The 18,224-nt window shown below is 36.3% G+C and overlaps 2 protein-coding genes across 9 annotated transcripts in view; both read left to right on the top strand.

Annotated features, from left to right (window-relative positions):
- The window catches only part of TSGA10 (testis specific 10), a 135,183-nt gene extending 126,868 nt beyond the window's left edge, over positions 1–8,315 (top strand). For 6 of the 8 annotated variants that reach the window (XM_038551033.1, XM_038551032.1, XM_038551031.1 and 3 more), the window contains one exon: positions 1,905–2,231. In XM_038551033.1, the coding sequence (XP_038406961.1) occupies positions 1,905–1,929 (25 nt within the window). In that variant the 3' untranslated portion in view covers positions 1,930–2,231. Of the gene's footprint in view, positions 1–1,904; positions 2,232–2,757; positions 2,819–8,107 lie in introns of those variants that run through there. The other 2 variants (XR_005365783.1, XM_038551029.1) reach the window with 2 other exon arrangements.
- Positions 8,107–18,224, top strand: part of CRACDL (CRACD like) — a 176,100-nt gene continuing 165,982 nt past the window's right edge. The window contains exon 1 of the mRNA XM_038551579.1: positions 8,107–8,159. Within this exon, the coding sequence (XP_038407507.1) occupies positions 8,149–8,159 (11 nt within the window). The 5' untranslated portion in view covers positions 8,107–8,148. The remainder of the gene's footprint in view (positions 8,160–18,224) is intronic.

Raw genomic sequence — 18,224 nt, forward strand, 5'->3', positions numbered from 1 at the left:
GACTCAATACAGGAACTGCAGGATCACACCCTGAGCCAAAGGCAGAAGCTCAACCACTGAGCCATCCAGGGGTCCTTTTCGTTGCTTAAGTTTTGTTCACTTGACCTGTTTTACTAAGAATGATGCTTAAAAATCTCCTATTATTATTATTTTATTTCTTTTTATATCTCCTATAAATTTTGCTTTATGTAGGTGGTTTAGTGTTTTATTTGTTGCATGGATATTCTGAACTGTTGTATCTTCATTGTGGGATGTGGATTTTATGAAGTGTGCTTTACTGATGCATTTAATTTTTTGAAGGTGGGAAGGGCTGGGTGTCTATGTCTACTTTGTTTAGTATTAGAGTTGCATGTACTTATTGTCTCCATCTGCCTTGCAAATCTTTGTCCATCTCTTAATTTTTAGCTTTTCTGAGTCACTGCATTTTAAGTATCTTTCTCATTTATAGTATGGATTTAAGTTTTGCTTTATGAGCCATTTTGAAATAATGAACGAGTTAAATTTTTTCACATTATTGATATGATTGTGAAATTTGGTCTCAACTCTGTTATATTATGTTAACTGTGTTTATCATGTGACATTGTATCTCTCAGTTTGGCTTTTGCTTTTGGTCATTTCTTTTGATATTCAGGAAGGTCTGCATTTATTATACTAGTCACATCTCTATTAATAATTTTAATAGTGCCATTAATTCCCTTTTTCTTACTTAACCTTTTGCTGTTAGTTTTAAATGGTATATTTTGACTGCCACCTATTATCTAGACAATAATCAATGTACTTTAATTTACTTTCCCCAACTACTGATCTGTTCACTGCCCCTATAGTTTTACCTTTTCAAGGTTGCTATATAAATGGAATCATGCATATAGTCTCTAGTGGCTGACTCTCACTCAGCACAATATATTTGAGATATATCCAGGTTGTTGTATGGATCAGATGTTGCATGTTCCTTTCAACCACGGTTTTGTTTGCTTTGTTATACTTTTTATTTTGGGAATACTACAGTCTCATAGGTGGTTGCAAAAATAGTACAGACAATCCCAGATATCCTTACCCCAACTTCCCAATGGCAATATCTTACAAACCAGGAAATTGATATCACTACAATATGATTAACTAGGCCATAGGCCTTATTCAGATTTCATTAATTTTTATATGCACTCATATGTATGTGTGTGCAGTTTTCTACACAACACACATATACCACAATTACAAGCAAGATGCTCTACTATATTGTTCATCAGCACCAAGGAACTTCTCCCCTCATGTGATACCTTTTTATAGTTACAGCCCTCCCTTCCTTCCTTCTCCCTAGCAAACACTGATTTGTTCTCCATATCTTTAATTCTGTCATTTTAGAATGTTATAAAAATGGAATCACACATAGCATGTAACATTTTGAGACTGGCTTTTTAAATTTAGCACAATGCCCATGAGATCCATCCAAGTTGTTGTATGTATCAATCATAAGGGACTCTTAACTATAGAGAACAAACTGAGGGTTGCTGGAGGGGCAGTGCATGGGGGGATGGGGTCACTGGGTAATGGGCATTAAGAAGGGCACTTGATAGAATGAGCACTGGGTGTTATATGCAGCTGATCAATCACTAAATTGCACCCCTGAAACTAATACTACACTATATGTTAACTAAATTGAATTTAAATTAAAAAATTTTAAAGAAAAAAATAATTCATTTATTTTTATTGTTGAATATTATTTCATGTTATGGGTGTATCAAATTTTGCGAAAGCTGAATGAAAAAGATATATTGTATATATTTTTCTTTACAGAGGCTGGGGAAAAAAAATTTTAAGTATTGCCAAAGTAATGTCAAAATACATTTTTTAATATTGGTGAAATCTGCATTAAATATATTAATCTGCAGTTTTTTTCTCTCTCATAGGAATCTTTGCTATAGAGATTTCTGACACATGAAAAGATTCTTCACATCCTTGGGAAAGGTCAAAGTTACAAACTGATTTTTTTTTTGCTATATGATTGCATTTATCTTTTGAATGCTTGACAATGTTAAATGTATTTATTAACTTTGTGCCTCTGAATCTCTGTTCTCATGTGCCATATCGCAGTGATCTGAGATGACTTATAGAAACAAAATGCATATGGCTCTTTCTATCCATGCAATAATAGTGAGTGTAAAATCTGCTTACTTCACTATTGAACACTGTTATGTTAACTATCCCGAGTAAATAAAGAAACTTATAAAAAGAGGGAAAAGTGTTTTTACAAAACTGATTTCCTTTCCTTTCTTGATATCTCAAATAATTGGTTGGTTAAATTTTTTCTTTGTGATTTATGCTTTCATTGCTGGAGAAGTTGTGCCAAAATAGGCACAGTTTACCAATACTGGCCTGGGACCCAATATTCCATTTTGGAACCAACCTGACATAATTTCCAGGCCATAATCTGATTTTAAACAGCAGATAGTAGGAGTCTGTCAGAGTTTTTAAACCCATAGTATTGTACCACTAATTAATATACATTTTCTGCAATTGTGTTTACCCCTACCATATTTAGAAAGGTAGGTGATGCTATATTTGTTAAGAATGTAAGATTTTTTTAAAAAAATCTGTATTTTAATAAGTTTTCTTTAAAATATTAAAGTATTGCAATCAACTTAATTGCCATTTTATTTTTTTTTGCCCGTGACAGGTGTCTGTAATGTAGAATAACAAGTTTAGTGATGTTTTCTTATTCCTCCTAAAATTTCCTAAATCTTTTACCTTTTCTTTCCATAGGCTTTGATTTAATGTTGATATTAAAGCCTGTACACTACTGTATTTTACTGATTGATATGAGGTATTTGTATTCTTGCCATTTTAATTAAAAAGAAAGTCCTGTCATTAATAATATTCATATGAAGTTTAGACAGTTTCTCATCTTATATAGTTACTATGAAGTATCACTACAGTAGGAGAGTCCTCTGTTTGAAGTCTTGTGTAATCATTAGCACTCTGATATTTTATAATGAATTCATGCTATATATTCACTTTAGTTTGATTTTTAAAAACCTTGAGGTTTACTCAACTAGTTCAAGACAGTTATTAAAGATTCGTTTTAAAAATAGAATAATTTTTTAAAATATTTTTTTAAGATTTTATTTATTCATAGAGACAGAGAGAGAGAGAAAGAGAGAGAGAGAGAAGCAGAGACACAGGCAGAGGGAGAAGCAGGCATCATACAGAGAGCCTGACGTGGGACTCGATCCAGGGTCTCCAGGGTCACGCCCTGGGCTGTAGGCGGCACTAAACCGCTGCGCCACCGAGGCTGCCCTAAAAATAGAATAATTTAAAATAAGATGTCCTTTTATAAACATTTTAGAGAATAGTATACAAAAAAGTTGTTCTTGCTAACACTAAGTAATATACTGATAAATATGCAAAATTACCCTTTGGTAGGTGATGCAATGACCTAAGCACTAGGTCACCACAGCATTCCATTTTAGTCTATGTACCTCCTAGAAGAGCTGACAAGGAGCTGAGTGTCACCTGTCATTTGCATTTAACATACGTTGTATGTGGAGGGCTGTATGTGGGGGAGAGGAGCATGAGAGAATAGGAATGAAGTATGCGAGAAAACATTTCCATACTTGATTACAAGTATACTGTACTTGACTTGTGCTGTTAATTATAGAATATTTAAAGGAAAATTATATGCAAAAGTATGAATGGGTCAACATTATCCAAAGGCTGGGAAACTGCAACTGTATTCTATGTTGACTCAAAGAAAGGATTTTTTTCTTATGGTAATATTTAAGAACACATATCCTTTTAAGTGAGATTCTAATCACTTGAGATAAATATATAATAGCCTATTGATATGGTAGAGACTGCCTGAAGCAATAAAATATACAATGCAAAAACTATACCAAACATACTATTTTCTTGATGACAAAAAAATCCGAAAAGGGGCTCTCAGCTTTGAAATGTCATATTTAATACAGCATCCACTCTTGCGGAAGTAAGGGTATTTTAAAAGAAGACTGTTAACTCTCCAAGTTAAATATCACATAGGTGCTGGGTCTCATTCAATACACCTAAACTAAATTCCACAATGTCTGTCCCTTGCATTCTCTGCCTCTGTTCTCTATGGTAGTGTCACCGGCTACCATGTTTGATGCCTGAGCCCTGTGCCCACATGCGATCTCAGGTCACTTCCTTCCCCTCTCACTCCATACATTAAGTCAACGTAAGTGTCATTTCCTACCATGCAATATTGCTGAAATAAATTAAAGAAAACCTAAATAAGTGAAAATATTTCCCACATTCATGGATTAGAAAGCTTAATATTGTTAAGATGGCAATATTCCCCCACACCATCTTCAGGTTAAATATAATTCTTATCAAAATCCAATGGTGGGGTTTTTTTTTCAGAAATGGAAAAGGCAATCTTAAAATTTATATGGAATTGCAAGGGACTCAGAATAGCCTAAACAATCTTGAAACAAGAACAAAGTTGGAGGATCCACATTTCCCAATTTCAAAAGTTACTGCAAAGCTGCAGTAATCAAAATAGTGTAGTACTGCCATAAGGATAGACATATGGATGAATGGAATAGAAGTGAAAGTCCAGAAATAAACTCATACATCTATAGTCAATTGATTTTTGACAAAGGTGCCAAGACCATTCAATGGAGAAAGAACACTCTCTTCAGCAGTGATGCTGAGACACCTGGATAACCATAGGCAAAAGAGTGTAGCTGGACCCTTACACACCACATACAAAAATTAACTCAAAAGGGATCCCAAATTTAAGTGCTAACTTATAAAATTCTTTGAAGAAAACATAGAGAGACAAATCTTCATAATCTCAGATTTTTACAATGATTTCTTACATATGAAATAACAAATAGCACAAATAGATAAATTGGACTTCAGAATTAATATCTTTGCACATTAAAAGACACAAATAATAGGAGAAAGTGAAAGATAACCCAAATAATAGGAGAAAATATTTGCAAATCATGTATCTGATAAGAGTGTTAGTATCTAGAAAAATAAAGAATTTTCAGAACCTGACAACAAAAAACAACTCAATTTAAAAATGGGCACTTGAATTGGCATTTCTCCAAAGAAGGTATACCAGTGGTCAATAAGTACATGAAAAGATACTCATCCTCAGTTATTAGGGAAATGGAAACAAAAACTATAATAGCAATCACTTCACATGCACTAGGATTGCTATCATAGAAAAGATAGACAATAATAAATATCAATGAGAACATGGAGAAATTGAAACCCATTGCTGATGGAAATATAGAATGGTACAGCCACTGTGGTTCCTCAATAAATTAAACGTAGAACTACCATATGACCCAGCAATTTGACCCCTAGATATCCAAAAGAACTGAAAAAGTATTAATAAAAATATTTGGGCATGAATATTCATAGCAGCTCTAATTCAAAATAAGCAAAAGGTAGAAAGAACCCAAATGTCCAACAACTGATGAATGAATAAACAGAATGTGATATAACCCTACAATGGAATATTACTCAGTTATATTCATATAAAATGAATGAATTACTGATACGTGAATACCCCTTGAAAACTAAATTAAAGAATCCAAGCATAAAACCACATATTTTAAGATTCCATTCTTATGAAATATCCACAACAGGCAAATCCAGACTGAAAGCAGATTAGTGGCTGCCAGAAGGTGATGGGGAAGGACTGCTCAGTGGGGACAGGATTTCTGTTTAGGGTGATAAACAAGCTTTAGAACAAGATAATGGTAATGGCTATACAACATTACAAATGCACTTAATGCCACTGAATTGTATAATTTTAAGTGGTTAAAATTGTAAATATTATGTGTATTTACTACAATAAAAAAGTCATTTCCTCAAGATTTCTATGATTCCTAACATTGATCTAACTGGATCATATTCTCCTATAAAAGCACTCAGTATTTCTCCTTTAAAAGACAGTTGTATAATTATTTGTGTAATTATTTTTCTCATATCTGTCTTTCCTTCTGTACTGTAAGATATATCAAGGCAAGGGATGATATCTACATCATTATATCTGCTAGAATTTAGCACAATACTTGACACATACTAGGTATTTTATAAATTTTTCTGGAATAAATGAATGAATATCCCCAATTCCTGGCAAGTCTATCTCATAAATATCTTTGGGACGAATTTACTTTTCTTTCTTCTCACTGTAATCCAGACCATAATAACCTTTAATCTAGAATAATGCAACAGCCTCCTATTTATCTTCTTTCAGTCACACTTCCATTTAATCCATTCTTTACACTATAATCAAAGAAATAGTTTTAAAACACAAATACAGTCACATCCACATACATACTCTGTGAGTACCAAACTTGCCATTATACGAAAGTCCAAGCTCTTTAATATTGCCATCTCGGGCCTTTCTGACTTGGTTCTTTTTTTTTATGTCTTGAGTGTCATAACTCATCCCTCCTACATTTCAGTTATATATTATAGTTATTTTTAATTACTTCCAGCACTTGGAACAGTTTACGCTCTTGGCCTTTGCACATGCTCTTTCCTCTGCCTGGATCACTTGTTTTTGTTTCTCCCATTCTCCCTCCCAGCCTGGAAAATTCTTGTTTGGCTTAACATTGTGTCCTCAGTTCCTGTCGTAGTGCCTGGCACATAGTATGTGCTCAACAAATATTTCCTTTAAAAAATGAAAGTCTAACTAGATTTCTTGTCTAAGTTCTATGTATTCTTCTATTATTGAGTTTACTTATCTTTTGTGCTTCATTGGATTCTAATTGTATGATCTTGTTTGCATGTCATACCTGCTAGACTGTTAGCTCCATGAGGACAGAGATTTACTTATCATGGTGCAAACTATAATAGACTTACAGTGGTTTCCAGTTGATACATATTCATTGAAAGAAAAAAGAATATAGGTGATTAAGATTATAGGTTCTAGAGTCCCACTGTTTGACTTTAAATCATGTCTCTACACTTAGTAGCTGTGCACTTGATTAAGTTAAACTTTCTAAACTTTATTTTCCTTATTTGTAAATGTTGTATCTATCTATAATAGTACCCAACTCAAAATAGTATCATGTAGATTGACTGAGATAATATATCTAGAGTGTTTATAGTTTCAGTACAATGTCAGACTATACTAGGTGGTCAATAGATGTTTTTATTATTTGTTGAATTAATAAAGAAATATATAGGTTTGAGACTCAAGAGAGAAAACTTGGCTGAGAAAAAGATTTGGTAATCCTCAGCAGGTATGGGATAGGAGATAAAAAAAAAAAAAAGAAAAACAAGATAGGGAAAATAAAAGGTAGTTCAGGAAGAGAAAGATTAACTGTGGTTTACCAGATGGCTTCAGTCATAAATAGTACTTCATAGTCATAATAATGTGAACACAATATAAACCTAAGCAAAATTATAAAATTAATTAATGAGAGGATGAAGGAAGGGGAAAGAAGCAATGTGTGATAAAAGCCTAAGAAGGCACAAAAGCTAAATTTTCTTTCATACTTGGAAGTCAATAGGTAATGTCTAAAACTGAAAAATCAAGAAATAACAATATAAATATGTTAAGGACAATGATACCTAGACAATCAGCAAAAGAGGTAAAAATGGTTGCCTTTGGGATAAGGTAATGAAAAGGGGAGAATGAGGCTGGCTGAAGACTGTTGTCTTAATAACCTTGAAGAACTATTTGAATGTTTCATAATATTGGTTAAAGTCAAAACAAAAATGCATAAATATTAAGTTTTTATATTCTTTTAAGAGAAAATGAAAGATAGGTCATTAGCTAGAAGGTTTTTGAAGTCTAACTCCATCATTTCTAAATTATTTTACCCTTCTCTGACTTCCCATTAAAATGCTTAACCTTGTAAGGGGTATATCATGTAAATGCCTCATATTACACCTATTTATCTTCATGTTTTCATTTTCTAATAGACTTTGGATATTTTGAGGTGAAAGAATATATTTTTACTTATTTATATCTTTATCCCCAGCCTTCTCCTACTCAAAGTGGTGCTTTGTACATGACAGGTAGTCTTTAAAAGTATGTTGAATGGGTGAAAGTATATTTAACTATGTCCCCACTTCATTTGTTTTTGCTTTGTTTTATCAGATATACTTGGACCCATTGTTTAAGTTTTTCCATCTCTCACCATGCTGAAAATGTAAGTAGTTTAATAAATGTTAGGATGATTAACAGATGCAATATCAGATCTCTAAATTATGAACTAGATAATGAAATTTATCAACATGGCAAAACTAGTTTTCTAAAACAACATACACTGTTTTAATTTCTAGAGAAATAAAGTACAATACATTTATACCTTTTATGTCTCTACTGTACTCTATCTTCATTGACTTAATAAGTGTTCTGTTATTTGTATACATCAGGGCTTATTTATGACATTCCCTGGTACTGGGAATATATAGACTTTGTTCCTGTTCCTCAAAACATTTCCTTTGAGTCAGAACTCATTCTTCCCAAAAAAAAAAAAAAAAAAACTCATTCTTCCCTCTCCCACTGTTCTTCCTTTTAATGACTTTATTGAGATATAATTCATATACCATATAATTTACCTGTTTAAAGTATATAACTCAGTTGTTTTTAGCATATTCACAGAGTTTTGCAACCTTCGCTACGATCTAATTTTGGAATATTTTCTCTCATCCCAAAAGAAACACCATACCCATTAGCCATCACTCACTCCTTATTCCCTTCCACACACTCAACCCCCTAGACAACCACTAAGCATCTTATAGTTTCTCTTATTTGCCTATTCTGGACATTTCACATAAAAGGAACCATATGACATGTGGTGTTTTGTGACTGGCTTCTGTCATAAAGCATAATGTTTTCAAGGGTTTTCTATATTATAACAGGTATTGGTACTTCATTTTTATTGCCAAATTGTATTGCATTATATGGTTATACTGTATCTTATTTATTCGTTTAGTTGTTGATGAACATTTGGACTGTTTATACCTTTTGGCTGTTACAAATAGCGGTTCATGTACAAGTCTTTGTATGGGCTTATGTTTTCTAAATGTACCTAGGAGTGAACTTTCTGGGTCATATAGTAATATTTTTAGGAATCTCCAATCTGTTTTTCAAAGAAGTTGTACTATTTTACATACCCATCAGCAATGTTTGGGGGTCCAATTTCTACACATCCTCACCAGTATTTGTTGTTATTTGTCTTTTTTAAAAAGTAGCCATTTTAGTGGGTATAAAGTGGTATTATTTTGATTTATATATTTCCCTAATAGCTATTGGTAATTAATATCTTGTCATGTGCTTATTTGTCATATATATATTATCTTTGGAGAAATGTCTATTCAGATTCACTGCCTATTTATTAATTGAGTTATTTTTATTGTTGAGTTGTAGGTTTTCTTTATATATTCTGGATACTAGACTCTTATCAGATATGGATCTACAGATTTTAATTCCATTTGGTTGGTTATCTTTTCACTTTTTTAGTGGTATCACTTACAATACATAGATTTTAATTATTAAAGTTCAATTTGTATTTTTTCTTTTATTGTACTTTTGGTGTTGTATCCAAGAAACCATTGCCTAACTCAAAATTATGAATACAGATTTCTTATGTTTTCTTTTTTGGTATAGTCCCAATAGTTTATTTTTACTTTTGTTTCCCTTGCCTGAGGAAACATATCCATAAATATGTTGCTAAGGCCAGTATCCAAATGATTACTGCCTATGTTTTCTTTTAGGAGTTTTATGGTGTCAGGTCTCACATTTTGGTATTTAAACCTCTTTGAGTTTGTTTTTGTGTACAGTATAAGAAAGTGGTCCATTTTCATTCTTTTGCATATAGTTGTCCAATTTCCCCAACACCATTTACTTGATTTTTTATTAAATAAATTAATTTATTTTTGGTTTTATTTAAATTCAAGTTAGTTAACATATATTATTAATTTGGGGGTAGAATTTAGTGATTCATCAGTTGCGTATTACACCTAGTGCTCATTACATCAAGTGCCCTCCTTAATGCCCACTACCTAATTACCCCATCCTCCCACTCAGCTTCTCTCCAGGAATCCTCAGTTTTTTCTCTATGGTTTGTATCCCTCTGTTTTTGTCTTTTATTTTTCCTTCCCTTCCCATATGTTCAATCTGTTTATTTTTTAATCCCACATATGAGCAAAATCATATAGTATTTGTCTTTCTCTGACTGAATTCACTTAACATATATCCTCTAGTTCCATCCATGTTGCAAATGACAAGATTTCATTCTTTTGATGGCTGACTAATCTTCCATTATACACAGACACACACACATACACACACACCACATCTTCTTTATCCATTCATTCATCAATGGACATCTAAGCTCTTTCTGTAGTTTGGCTGTTGTGGACATTGCTGCTATAAACATTGGGGTGCAGTGCCCCTTTGAATCACTATGTTTGTATCCTTTGGATAAATACCTAGTAGTGCAATTGCTGGGTGGTAGGGTAGTTCTGTTTTTAACTTTCTGAGGAGCCTCCATACTGTTTTATAGAGTGGCTACATCAGTTTGCATTCCCATCAACAAAGTGAGAGGATTCCCCTTTCTCTGCATCCTCACCAACATCTGTTGTTTCCTAAGTTGTTTATTTTAGCCATTCTGACTGGTGTGAGGTGCATCTTATTGTGGTGTTGATTTATATTTTCCTGATGGTAAGTGTTGATGAGCATTTTTTTCATGTGTCTGTTAACTATTTGTATGTCTTCTCTGGAGAAATGTCTGTTCATGTCTTCTGCCCATTTCTTGACTGGATTTTTTTGGGTTTTGGGTGTTGAGTTAGGTGAGTTCTTTGTAGATTTTAGATACTGGCCCTTTATCTGATATGTCATTTGTGAATGTCTTCTCCCATTCTGTGAGTTGCCATTCAATTTTGTTGATTGCTTCCTTTGCAGTGCATAAGTTTTTTAATCCTTATGAAGTCCCAGTAGTTCATTTTTACTTTCTTTCCCTTGGCTTTGGAGATGTGTCTAGCAAGAAGTTGTTCCAGCCGAAGTCAAAGAGCCTGCAGCCTGTGTTCCCTAGGATTTTGATGGATTCCTGTCTCACACTTAGGTCTTTCATCCCCTTTGAATTTATTTTTGTGTACAGTGTAAGAAAGTGGACCAGTTTCATTCTTCTGCATGTGCCTATCTAATTTTCCCAATGCCATTTGTTGAAGAGGCTGTCCTTTTTCCATTGGATATTCTTTCCTGCTTTGTTAAAGATTAGTTGACCATAGAGTTGAGAGTTTATTTCTGGATTCTCTATTCTATTTCATTGAAATATGTGTCTGTTTTTATGTCAGTACCATATATTTTTTTCACATTCTAGTTTTTTATTTATTTGTTTATTTATTTATTTATATTTTTTATTGGAGTTCAATTTGCCAACATATAGCATAACACCCAGTGCTCATCCCATCAAGTGTCCCCTCGGTGCCCGTCACCCAGTCACCTCCACCCCCTGCCCACCTCCCTTTCCACCACCCCTTGTTTGTTTCCCAGAGTTAGGAGTCTTTCATGTTCTGTCTCCCTTTCTGATATATCCCACTCATTTTTTCTCCTTTCCCCTTTATTCCCTTTCACTATTTTTTATATTCCCCAAATGAATGAGACCATATAATGTTTGTCCTTCTCCGATTGACTTATCCATGTTGAAGCAAATGGTGGGTATTTGTCGTTTCTAATGGCTGAGTAATATTCCATTGTATACATAAACCACATCTTCTTTATCCATTCATCTTTCGATGGACACTGAAGCTCCTTCCACAGTTTGGCTATTGTGGACACTGCTGCTATAAACATCGGGGTGGAGGTGTCCCGGCGTTTCACTGCATCTGTCTGTTTGGGGTAAATCCCCAGCAGTGCAATTGCTGGGTCGTAGGGCAGATCTATTTTTAACTCTTTGGGGGAACCTCCACTCAGTTCTCCAGAGTGGCTGCACCAGTTCACATTCCCACCACCAGTGCAAGAGGGTTCCCTTTTCTCCACATCCTCTCCAACATTTGTGGTTTCCTGCCTTGTTAATTTTCCCCATTCTCACTGGTGTGAGGTGGTATCTCATTGTGGTTTTGATTTGTATTTCCCTGATGGCAAGTGATGCGGAGCATTTTCTCATGTGCATGTTGGCCATGTCTATGTCTTCCTCTGTGAGATTTCTGTTCATGTCTTTTGCCCATTTCATTATTGGATTGTTTGTTTCTTTGCTGTTGAGTTTAATAAATTCTTTATAGATCTCGGATACTAGTCCTTTATCTGATAGGTCGTTTGCAAATATCCTCTCCCATTCTGTAGGTTGTCTTTTAGTTTTGTTGACTGTTTCTTTTGCTGTGCAAAAGCTTCTTATCTTGATGAAGTCCCAATAGTTCATTTTTGCTTTTGTTTCTCTTGCCTTCGTGGATGTATCTTGCAAGAAGTTACCGTGGCCAAGTTCAAAAAGGGTGTTGCCTGTGTTCTCCTCTAGGATTTTGATGGAATCTTGTCTCACATTTAGATATTTCATTGATTTTGAGTTTATCTTTGTGTATGGTATAAGAGAATGGTCCAGTTTCATTCTTCTGCACGTGGATGTCCAATTTTCCCAGCACTATTTATTGAAGAGACTGTCTTTTTTTCAGTGGATAGTCTTTCCTGCTTTGTTGAATATTAGTTGACCATAAAGTTGAGGGTCCACTTCTGGATTCTGGATTCTGTTCCATTGATCTATGTGTCTGTGTTTGTGCCAGTACCACACTGTCTTGATGACCACAGCTTTGTAGTACAACCCAAAATCTGGCACTGTGATGCCTCCAGCTATGGTTTTCTTTTTTAATACTCCCCTGGCTATTCGGGGTCTTTTCTTATTCCACACAAATCTTAAAATGTTTTGTTCCAACTCTCTGAAGAAAGTCCATGGTATTTTGATAGAGATTGCATTAAATGTGTAAATTTCCCTGGGTAGCATTGACATTTTCACAATATTAATTCTTCCAATTATGAGCATGGAATATTTTTCTATCTCTTTGTGTCTTCCTCAATTTCTTTCAGAAGTGTTCTGTAGTTTTTAGGGTATAGATCCTTTACCTCTTTGGTTAGGTTTATTCCTAGGTATCTTATGCTTTTGGGTGCAGTTGTAAATGGGATTGACTCCTTAATTTCTCTTTCTTCAGTCTCATTGTTAGTGTATAGAAATGCCACTGACTTCTGGGCATTAATTTTGTATCCTGCCACACTGCCAATTGCTGTATGAATTCTAGCAATCTTGGGGTGGAGTCTTTTGGGTTTTCTATGTACAGTATCATGTCATCTGTGAAGAGGGAGAGTTTGACTTCTTCTTTGCCCATTTGAAAGCATTTATTTCTTTTTGTTGCCTGATTGCTGAGGCTAGGACTTCTAGTACTATGTTGAATAGCAGTGGTGAGAGTGGACATCCCTGTCTCATTCCTGATCTTAGGGGAAAGGCTCCCAGTGTTTCCCCATTGAGAATGATATTTGCTGTGGGCTTTTCGTAGATGGCATTTAAGATGCTAAGGAATGTTCCCTCTATCCCTACACTCTGAAGAGTTTTGATCAGGAATGGATGCTGTATTTTGTCGAATGCTTTCTCTGCATCTATTGAGAGGATCATATGGTTCTTGTTTTTTCTCTTGCTGATATGATCAATCACATTGATTGCTTTACAGAGTGTTGAACCAGCCTTGCATCCCGGGGATAAATCCCACTTGGTCATGGTGAATAATCTTCTTAATGTATTGTGGATCCTATTGGCTAGTATCTTTTTTTTTTAAGAATATATATTTTTAAATTTTTATTTATTTATGATAGTCACACACACACACACAGAGAGAGAGAGAGAGAGAGAGGCAGAGACACAGAGGGAGAAGCAGGCTCCATGCACTGGGAGCCTGATGTGGGATTCGATCCCGGGTCTCCAGGATCGCGCCCTGGGCCAAAGGCAGGCTCTAAACCGCTGTGCCACCCAGGGATCCCCTATTGGCTAGTATCTTGTTGAGAATTTTTGCATCCATGTTCATCAGGGATTTTGGTCTATAATTCTCCTTTTTGGTGGGGTCTTTGTCTGGTTTTAGAATTAAGGTGATGCTGGCCTCATAGAACGAATTTGGAAGTATTCCATCTCTTTCTATCTTTCCGAACAGCTTTAGTAGAATAGGTATGGTTTCTTCTTTAAATGTTTGATAGAATTCCCCTGGGAAGCCATCTGGCCCTGGACTTTTGTGTTTTGGGAGGTTTTTGATGACTGCTTCAATTTCCTCCCTGGTTATTGGCCTGTTCAGGTTTTCTATTTCTTCCTGTTCCAGTTTTGGTAGTTTGTGGTTTTCCAGAAATGCATCCATATCTTCTAGATTGCCTAATTTATTGGCGTATAGCTGCTCATAATATGTTTTTATTTTTTTATTTATTTTTTTTTAATTTTTTTTAACTTTTTTTTTTTATTTATTTATGATAGTCACAGAGAGAGAGAGAGAGAGAGGCAGAGACACAGGCAGAGGGAGAAGCAGGCTCCATGCACTGGGAGCCCGACGTGGGATTCGATCCCGGGTCTCCAGGATCGTGCCCCGGGCCAAAGGCAGGCGCCAAACCGCTGCGCCACCCAGGGATCCCCCATAATATGTTTTTAAAATCATTTGTATTTCCTTGGTGTTGGTGGTGATCTCTCCTTTCTTATTCATGATTTTATTAATTTGAGTCTTTTCTCTCTTCTTTTTAATAAGGCTGGTTAATGGTTTATCTGTCTTATTAATTCTTTCAAAGAACCAACTCCTGTTTTTGTTAATCTATTCCACAGTTCTTCTGGTCTCTGTTTCATTGAGTTCTGCTCGAATCTTTATTAACTCTCTTCTTCTGTTGGGTGTAGGATCTATTTGCTGTTTTTTCTCCAGCTCCTTTAGGTGCAAGGTTAGCTTTTGTATTTGAGTTCTTTCCAGTTTTTGGATGGATGCTTGTATTGCGATGTATTTTCCCCTCAGGACTGCTTTTGCTGTATCCCAAAGATTTTGAATGGTTTTATCTTCATTCTCATTAGTTTCCATGTATCTTTTTAATTCTTCTCTAATTTCCTAGTTGACCCTTTCATCTTTTAGCAAGGTGATCCTTAATCTCCATGTGTTTGAAATCCTTCCAAACTTCTTCTTGTGATTTAGTTCTAATTTCAAAGCATTATGGTCTGAAAATATGCAGGGGATGATCCCAATCTTTTGGTATCGGTTAAGACCTGATTTGTGAGCCAGTATGTGGTCTATTCTGGAGAAAGTTCCATGTGCACTTGAGAAGAATGTGTATTCAATTGCATTTGGATGCAAAGTTCTGAATACATCTGTGAAATCCATCTGGTCCAGTGTATCATTTAAAGCTCTTGTTTCTTTGGAGATGTTGTGCTTAGAATATCTGTCAATTGTAGAAAGCGCTACATTCAAGTCACCAAGTATAAGTGTATTATTATCTAAGTATGTCTTAACTTTGGTTATTAATTGATACACTTGGCAGCTCCCACATTCGGAGCATAAATATTGATGATTGTTAGGTCCTCTTGTTGGATAGATCCTTTAAGTATGATACAGTGTCCCTCTTCATCTCTTACTACAGTCTTTGGGATAAACTTTAGTTTATCTGATATAAGGATGGCTACCCCTGCTTTCTTTTGAGGACCATTTGAATGGTAAATGGTTCTCCACCCTTTTATTTTCAGGCTGTAGGTGTCCTTATGTCTAAAATGCGCCTCTTGTAAACAGCAAATAGATGGGTCTTGCTTTTTTATCCAGTCTGAAACCCTGCGCCTTTTAATGGGGTCATTAAGCCCGTTTACGTTCAGAGTTACTATTGAAAGATATGAATTTAGTGTCATCATGATACCTATTCAGTCCCTGTTTTTGTGGGTTGTTCCCTTGGACTTCCTCTTTCTATTACAGAATCCGACTTAGTATTTCTTGCAGAGCTGGCTTGGTGGTCACATATTCTTTCAGTTTCTGCCTATCTTGGAAGCTCTTTATCTCTCCTTCTATTCTGAATGAGAGCCTTGCTGGATAAAGTATTCTTGGCTACATGTTCTTCTCATTTAGGACCCTGAATATATCCCTTCCAGCCCTTTCTGGCCTGCCAGGTCTCTGTGGAGAGGTCTGCTGTTAATCTAATATTTCTCCCTATAAAAGTTAGAGATTTCTTGTCTTGTCTCTTGCTGCTTTAAGGATCTTCTCTTTATCTTTGGAATTTGCAAGCTTCAGTATTAAATGTCGAGGTGTTGAGCGGTTTTTATTGATTTTAGTGGGGGATCTCTCTATTTCCTGGATCGGAACGCCTGTTTCACTTTCCAGGTTAGGTAAGTTCTCAGCTATGATTTGTTCAAATACATATTCTGGACCTCTGTCCCTTTCGGCGCCCTCGGGAACCCCAATTAAATGTAGATTTTTTTCCTTCTGAGGCTGTCATTTATTTCCCTTAACCTAACCTCATGATCTTTCAATTGTTTTTCTCTTTTTTCCTCAGTTTCCCTCCTTGCCATCAACTTGTCTTCTATGTCACTCATTCGTTCTTCTACCTCGTTAACCCTCATCATTAGGACCTCCAATTTGGATTGCATCTCATTTTATTGATTTTTAATTTCTGCCTGATCTAAATTCTGCAGTCATGAAGTCTCTTGAATCCTTTATGCTTTTTTCTAGAGCCACCAGTAGCTTTATAATTGTGCTTCTGAATTGGCTTTCTGACATTGAATTGTAATCCAGATTTTGTAACTCTGTGGGAGAGAGGACTGTTTCTGATTCTTTCTTTTGAGGTGAGTTTTTCCTTCTAGTCATTTTGCTCAGTCCAGAGTGGCCAAAAACAAGTTGTACTGGGAAAAGGAGAAAAAGAGAGAAGAGAAAAAATAAAAGGGGGGGAAGCAAACAGAAAACAAAAAACAAGGAGTATCCTCTGATTCTATATATTGTAAATCCCTCGACTTCCCCTGGAACTTTCCAGTGCTGCTTGGTCAATAACTTGCTTTTCCCCTGTCCCTCTAGCTCGTCTTCTGGGGGAGGGGCCTGCTGTGCTGATTCTCAGGTGTGAGCACCTGGGGGAGCTGCTCAGCCCCCTGCCTGGTGCTTGGCTCAGTGGGAGCTGTTTATCCTGTTTATCCTGTGAGGCCACTGTTAGGCTCAGTGGAGGTTGTTTATCCTGTGAGGCCCCAGGAGGACAACAACAGTGGGGTGGGCCAGCTCTCCAGCCCTAGAGTCAGCTCCCGCAGTACCTACCGCAGCTCTCAGTGCAGCTCTCAGTCCGCAAGGGCCTGGATGCTCCGGGGGTGGGGGCCCGGATCTGCACAGCTTGGGGCCGCCCAGCGGCAGGACTGTCCTTGCTCTCCTGGGCCCTCCTGGCCTCCGCCTTGTCCCAGGGGGAGCGCAGGATCTTGGCCTACGTCCCCTGGTGCCCTGGTGGTGGGGTGTGGTGTGCTTTCCCCTGGGGCGCAGGTCCTCTGTTAGTGTCCCCGGGAGCCTGAGGGCATCCCGGCTCCTCCTGGGATCCTGCTCCAACTGGGAAAATTGGTGAAGCTCCTGCTTCTCCAGGCGGGGTTTTCCTGTCCTGGGGGCACTTGCCATGCCTCGGCCTTAGCCCGGCTCCTCGTGGGGCCCCTCCCCCTTGGATGCTTTTTATTTCTTTATTTTTTTTTCCATCTTCCTACCTTGATAGAAGCATGAACTCTTCTCACTGTAGCATTCCAGCAGTTCTCTCTTTAAATCTCAGGCTGAATTCGTAGGTTTTCAGGATTATTTGAAAGTTATCTAGGTAATTTGGTGGGGACAGGTGACTTGGGGACCCTACTCTTCCTCCATCTTGCCACCTCCCCTCAGTACTGTACTGTCTTGATGATTACAGCTTTGTAATACAGTTTGAAGTCTGTAATTGTGATGCTTCCGACTTTGGTTTTCTTTTTCAACATTATTTTGGCTATTCAGGATCTTTTCTGGTTCCATAGGAATTTTAGAATTATTTGTTCTAGCTCTTTGAAAAATGCTGGTGGTATTTTGATGGGGATTCCATTAAGTGTATAGATTGCTTTGGGTAGTATAGATACTTTAACAATATTTTCTCTCCTGATTCATGAGCATAACATATTCCCCTATTTCTTTGTGTCTTCCTCAATTTCTTTCATAAGTGTTTTATAAGTTTTCAGAGTACAGATACTTTACTTCTTTGGTTAGGTTTATTCCTAGGCATCTTATGGGTTTTGGTGTGATTGTAAATGAGA

This window comes from Canis lupus, chromosome 10, assembly GCF_011100685.1.
Source record: "Canis lupus familiaris isolate Mischka breed German Shepherd chromosome 10, alternate assembly UU_Cfam_GSD_1.0, whole genome shotgun sequence".
NCBI classification, from domain to species: Eukaryota; Metazoa; Chordata; class Mammalia; order Carnivora; family Canidae; genus Canis; species Canis lupus.